The following is a 5823-nucleotide window of genomic DNA, read 5'->3' on the forward strand; positions in this document are numbered from 1 at the left end:
CTTAAAAGATCAGAAGAGTCCAGGACCATCTCCAGGCCATCCCCACTTACTCGCTTCCCCATCCAGTGCCAGCCTTCTCAGTGCCACACCCCATATCCTCACCAGCAGTTCCATGAGCTGCTTCTCTGTCCATCAGTCTCTTCCTTCTGGCCTGGTTTTACTACTGGGGTATCCCCGACACAATTTACGGATGCATGATTCCATTTGAGAACTTGGGAAGAACTTTACTTTCAGTGAGACACGTTTAGGGCCTAGGCAAAATCCCTGCAACCTGTGTAAGCAACTCTGTAATCAACTCAGTGTTGGGAAGTGGTTTCACAACTTGAACATTGTTTCCGTGGCAAAATTCATTACAAATCCAGCACAGAAACTTTCCTGGGTTCAACACACTTGGGAAAACTGGCACAGTGCTGAGAACTGGAGATACAAAAATCAAAGGGATGCATATGAATCTATAATTATCTCAATAAAATAATTGAAATTTTATGTAATAAAAAAATGGAAAGGGAGACAAGAAGGAAATAATGTGTTTTGTGACATACTTTAGAGGTATGAATGGAAGAGCCTACCTCCGTCCAGGAGTGGTGAGGCGAGGGGAAGGGAAACACATTCAAATGCCTTTTCCTTACCAGGTTAAAGGCAGTATTCTGGATGCTTCATAACAGGTCTGGACCTTGGCACGGTTGACATTTGGGGCCAGATGATTCTTTGTTGTGGGGTGGCTGTCCTACACATTGTAGGATATTAGCAGCCTGCCTGGCCTCTACTCACTAGAAGGCAGTCGCATCCCCACCCAGTTGTGACAACAAAAAATGTCATTGCCAAATGTCCCCTGGGGGCCAAGATCACCCCAGGTGATAATCACGGCTTTATATGCACCATATAACAATAATTATAATTAACAGTTGAGTACCTATCGTGGGCCAGGCTCTGTGCCAGCCACTCGCACATACAATCTCTGATACTAGCAGCAACTATCCAAAGAGGGTTATATGATCATTTTAGAATGAGGAAACATAAGGTCACCCAGCTAGGACTGCAACCCAGCTCTGTATCAACCCAAATACTGTGCTTTCTACGACACAGCTCTGTTTCCCAAGGAAGTCAAGGAAAGCTTAAAAAAAAAAAAAAAAATTGACTGAGATTTGATAGATTCCTAGGCAGCAAGCAGGTAGGTTGGGAAAAGGCATTCCAAGGTAGACAAATAGTACTGCAAAGACATAGTGTGAGGGAGGGTAGCGTTGTCTGCTTAATCTTCTTATTTCGTGTATTTCTGTTGTGTTACCCTAAGGAGATTATGAGCCCTTTCATATCTTCAGTTCAGTTTAGTATAATAATTGATAAGCAAATAAAGGCTGTAGTTTATGTGCCCATCCTAAGAAGGGCTGGGACCCCACAATCTGTATCATTACTGTCCTATTATTCACCTCTCCCTACCTACTGTCTCCTCTTCCCTCTCCTCAGCTATACTCTTGGTTATTTTTAAGGCTGGGGAAAGGGCAAATACTCTGAAACTAGACTGGGGCTTAGGACTTCCCTGGTAGCGCAGTGGTTACGAATCCGCCTGCCAGTGCAGGGGACACGGGTTCGAGCCCTGGTCCGGGAAGATCCCACACGCTGCAGAGCAACTAAGCCCGTGCGTCACAACTACTGAGCCTGCGCTCTAGAGCCCAAAAACCACAACTACTGAAGCCCATGCACCTAGAGCCCGTGCTCCACAACAAGAGAGGCCACTGCAATGAGAAGCCCGCGCACCGGAACGAAGAGTAGCCCCCGTTCTCCGCAACTAGAGAAAGCCCGCACGCAGCAACAAAGACCCAACACAGCCAAAAATAAATAAATAAATAAATAGATTGGGGCTTAGAGTGGCTCTAATGATAGTATCATTTGCTGGAAGCCAAAGACCCAACACGAGCGCCTTCCCTTTAGTGAGGTCAACTTTAGACCTTGGCAAAAGGGTTAGTCAGATCCCCTGGTGGGTGAAGCTAGTTAAGGCATCAGGCCAAGAAAAGAGGGGCTAGCAAGCAACTGGTCCTCCAGCCTTTTCAAAAAAAGAGTTGTTCTGGGTCTTCCCTGGCGGCCCAGTGGTTAAGACTCTGCGCATCCACTACAGGGGGCGCAGGTTCAATCCCTGGTCGGGCAACTAAGATCGCACATGCCGCACGGCGTGGCCGAAAAAAAAACCAGACTTGTTCTTACCAAAGAAAGAAGGAGATGACACTTCCATGAGAATCAAGGACCTTTTACGGTTAGAACACAGAGTCAGAAATCTGGGAGTGGCTGCTAAGCCACAAGAAGAGCCAGATGTCTTCTGAGGACAAGAAACCTTCCTTGCCTCCTCCACAGCAGCCAGACTGGGCCTCTGGACAACACGGGAAGTGTGACAGTCACACCTCCTGGATAAGGACCAAACAAGGTAGGAGGTCATGGTGCTCAGCTCACAAGCCCTGCCGAGAACAGGAAAAGCACACTGGTTAGACCCAGAGCTTGGGGCAGCCCTAACCATCGACTTCCCATCCCAAGAGGCACATGTCCTTGGTCTCCCAAGCAGATAACAGGAGAGTTTCTGTCATCTGTGGTTCAGGCATTAAATCCCATATCCACCCCCTGCACCCACAAACCCCTCCTCCAGGCAATGACCCTGACACTCACCCAAGTAATCATCCATCAGGGAGCCGATAGCAAACTGCAGAAGGAAAGGTAAAAAGGAAATGAAGCCAGAGCAAGCACAGACCTATCCTCTAACCCTCAGCCTCAGGCCTTCTGCCCACCCATTTCTTCTTCCAGGCAGAAGAGCACAAAACCCCCAGGAACTCTGGGTAGGCAGAAATCATCAGCTCTGCCTGGTAGAGGCAGGCAAGAGACTCACAATGTCATTCTTATCCACACGGGTCCCCACAATCTTCAAGCGGATCTCATCGTCCTGCTGAATCACAATGTCCTGGGGAGGAGGGAACAGTATCCTCAGACACCCTCAGGCCAGTACTCTCCCTCGGAGTGGCTCATTCTCTTGTCCCTCTCACTGACTTCTTCCCACCCACTTACCTCATCCATTGTCTTGTAACATGGTGGGTTGGAGTTAGGATCAAACTCCATCTCTGACGGGATGGACTGAAAGGAAGGTGAAACTGGGTAAGAGTACTTTAAAAGGATGCTTCAACAGATGCTCATAATACCCATCTCCTCCTTAGACCCAGCCAGGGTGCCTAGACTTACATGTCGAGAGATGAAGCAGGACATGGGCCCAATTTCTGTGAAGAGTCCAACCTAGAAGGGAAATGAGTGACCTTGCTTTTTCTTTTGTCCCCCAAAGTCTTCTAAGCTTCCCGTCCTTATCTGGTCCCTAATATCAATAATATTCTTCATGTTTTGAAACCACTCTGAAGTTTGGCATTTGTTTTCATTTCTTTCTTTTTTCCAAGCTTTCGTTTTAAGTTAAGGAAGTGTAGTGGTAAACAGCTGAGGCCTAGAACTTGTCGGAATTTGGGATTTGAACACCTGTTGGCCACATGACCTTGGCCAGCAGACAACTTCTCCAAGCTTCAGCCTGGAGAAAAAAAGCACAGGGATAAAAGCACTCACCTCACAGAGTCACTGTGAGGCTTTGCACATTACCTGGCCCAGAGGAACTACTCAGTCAATGGAGGCTACTATTGTTTTGACTATCAATAATGACTTACATGCCCCTGAGTGAGGCAGAGCAAGATTACCATACCATTTGACAGGTGAGGAAGCTTGAAGCACAAAGAAGTGATGTGGCCAAAGACACAGAGCTATTAACAAGCCGAGTTGGGATCCATCCCAGATCTTCTAAGGGATGGACCTTTCCACTACCCCCCCGATGGTCTTACCTTGTTGACCTGAGTGACAACGGCATCCACGACCTCCCCTTTAAAGGGTCGGAAAACAATGGCCTTGTACTTAACTGGATAAAGGACAAAGCCTCGGCCTGGCTGGATCACACCAGCACCGATATTGTCGATGGTGGTGACAGCAATTACAAAGCCATACCTGCAAGGAGGATGAGAAAGAGAAAGGCACTGTGTGTGGAAAAGCCTCTAAAACCATCTGCCACAAGAGACACTGAGCCTGCGGGTAAAGGGGCGGCACAAAGGGGAAATAGATGGCACCCCTGCCCCACAGAGCTTAATAATCAAGAGAGGAGACACGACAATGATCAGCATCTAAAATGCCAAATGCTGCTCTCGTAATTTCACAATAAATGTCCAAAAGGGCTGCAGTCCTTGAGCCAAGAGACCTCAATCTTGGAGATGCCTCAGAATCACCTGGGAGAAACTTATTAAAATGCATGTTCCCAGGCCTTCCCCCAGAAAGTCGTGATGCTGTAGGGATGAGATGAGGCTCAGGAACCTGTATGTTCCAAGAACACCCCAAGTTACTCTGATGCTGGAGGCCCAAGTACTCTATAGCCCTGCTCATCCTCACTCATTTACATCACGGTGTGCGAGGCTCCTCCGTGCAGAGCCCAGAGATGGTCAAGTCTCAGTCCTCTTCCTTCCTCCCCCTAACTCTCAATCTGCTTTTTCCTGCTCACTCATTCATTCAACAAACCTTTAGTGAGGCCCAAGATGTGCCATGCCAGGTCCCTGGGATAGAGAAAAAGAGCAGAATCAAAAGAGACTGTGAGCTCCACAAGGGCGGACCTCATTCTATCTTTTTCACTGCATTGTTCCCAGTGCCTGACACAGAGCCTGGCACACAGCTGGAGCTTTAGAAATGTTTGCAGAGTAAATGAATGACCAATCTTGGCTGAAGGAAGAGAGCTCCGTTATCCAGCTTCGCAGAGGGAATCGTGGGAACCCAAACCAGGAAGCATCTAACTGCCTGGGGCTCCTGGGAGGGTGAGAGGGCTCGCCAGGGTAGGTAGCAGAACCTTTCAGGATGTGTAGGAGTTGGGGAGGGGATGCAGGCGTAGGGAGACGTGTGCTCACTGCTTAGGCGGCACGGAGGGCGCGACACTCACTTGCCGGTGCAGGTCCCCTCCACCTCGGTGAAGAGCTTTTGCTTCACCGTGTTGAGCAGGTTGGGGCCGAAGTAGCGTGGGTGCAGCAGGATCTCGTGCTCCAGGGAGATCTGCGGGGAAACGGGGATGGAGACCAGGCTAGAAGCGGCAGGAATGTGAGGCAAGAAGCGGCCCCTAGTCCCGGTCCTCCGCTTCTCTCCTCCTCTCGACCCTGCCCTCGCCGCCACCCCGTGCCCTGCTCACGTGGTAGAACATCTTCCCGGAGGAGGCTGGACAGCAGCCGGGCCTACAGCTGCGGCGGGAGCGGAGCCTCCAGACCGACCGGAAACACAGCAACTACCCAAGCCCGCTTCCGGGACTGCCCCCGGAGAAGTGGGAGGGACTCGCCTCCTCCACGGACCCCATTGAGCCTCGCTGTCGTGGGCGGGGAATCCGTGAAGCTCCTCCCCTCTGTCCAGCCCAACAGCGGTCGAAATGCCAGACTCCCACAGATTATCAGTGTCCGGCGTAGACTGGACGCTCAGTAAATCCTTTTAAAAGGCATTAATTAATTAATGAGAGATGGCATAAATAAAGCGCTTTAGCAGAATCTATTCATTCAGCAAATAGTTGAAGACTGCTATCACATAGTAAGCATAGTAAGTAGCTGTTCTTATCTCATTTAATCCATACAGCAACCCCACCAGGCAGGCTTTGTTATTACTCCCACTTACAAAGAAGGTCCCAGGCTCAGAAGGTTGAGGTCACTCAGGGTCGGGATTCAAATTCAGGATGCCTGACTCCCAAGACTCTTGCATATTCAGGCATTCATTGCCTGGCTCTGGTAGTTTAGAGATGAA

The 5823-nt window shown here is 49.4% G+C and overlaps 1 protein-coding gene across 1 annotated transcript; it reads right to left on the reverse strand.

Annotated features, from left to right (window-relative positions):
* Positions 1–2226: 2226 nt before the first annotated feature.
* Positions 2227–5382, reverse strand: POLR2G (RNA polymerase II subunit G). The gene is made up of 8 exons (XM_082344202.1): positions 5228–5382; positions 4985–5094; positions 3852–4011; positions 3217–3267; positions 3046–3111; positions 2870–2941; positions 2653–2686; positions 2227–2447 (listed from the first exon to the last, which is right to left on the reverse strand). Exons 1-8 carry the CDS (start codon positions 5237–5239, stop codon positions 2434–2436), a joined length of 519 nt encoding a protein of 172 aa, XP_082200328.1. The 5' UTR covers positions 5240–5382; the 3' UTR covers positions 2227–2433.
* Between the last annotated feature and the right edge of the window lie 441 nt (positions 5383–5823).

This window comes from Balaenoptera borealis, assembly GCF_965194805.1.
Source record: "Balaenoptera borealis genome assembly, chromosome: 11".
In the NCBI taxonomy this organism is placed as follows: domain Eukaryota; kingdom Metazoa; phylum Chordata; class Mammalia; order Artiodactyla; family Balaenopteridae; genus Balaenoptera; species Balaenoptera borealis.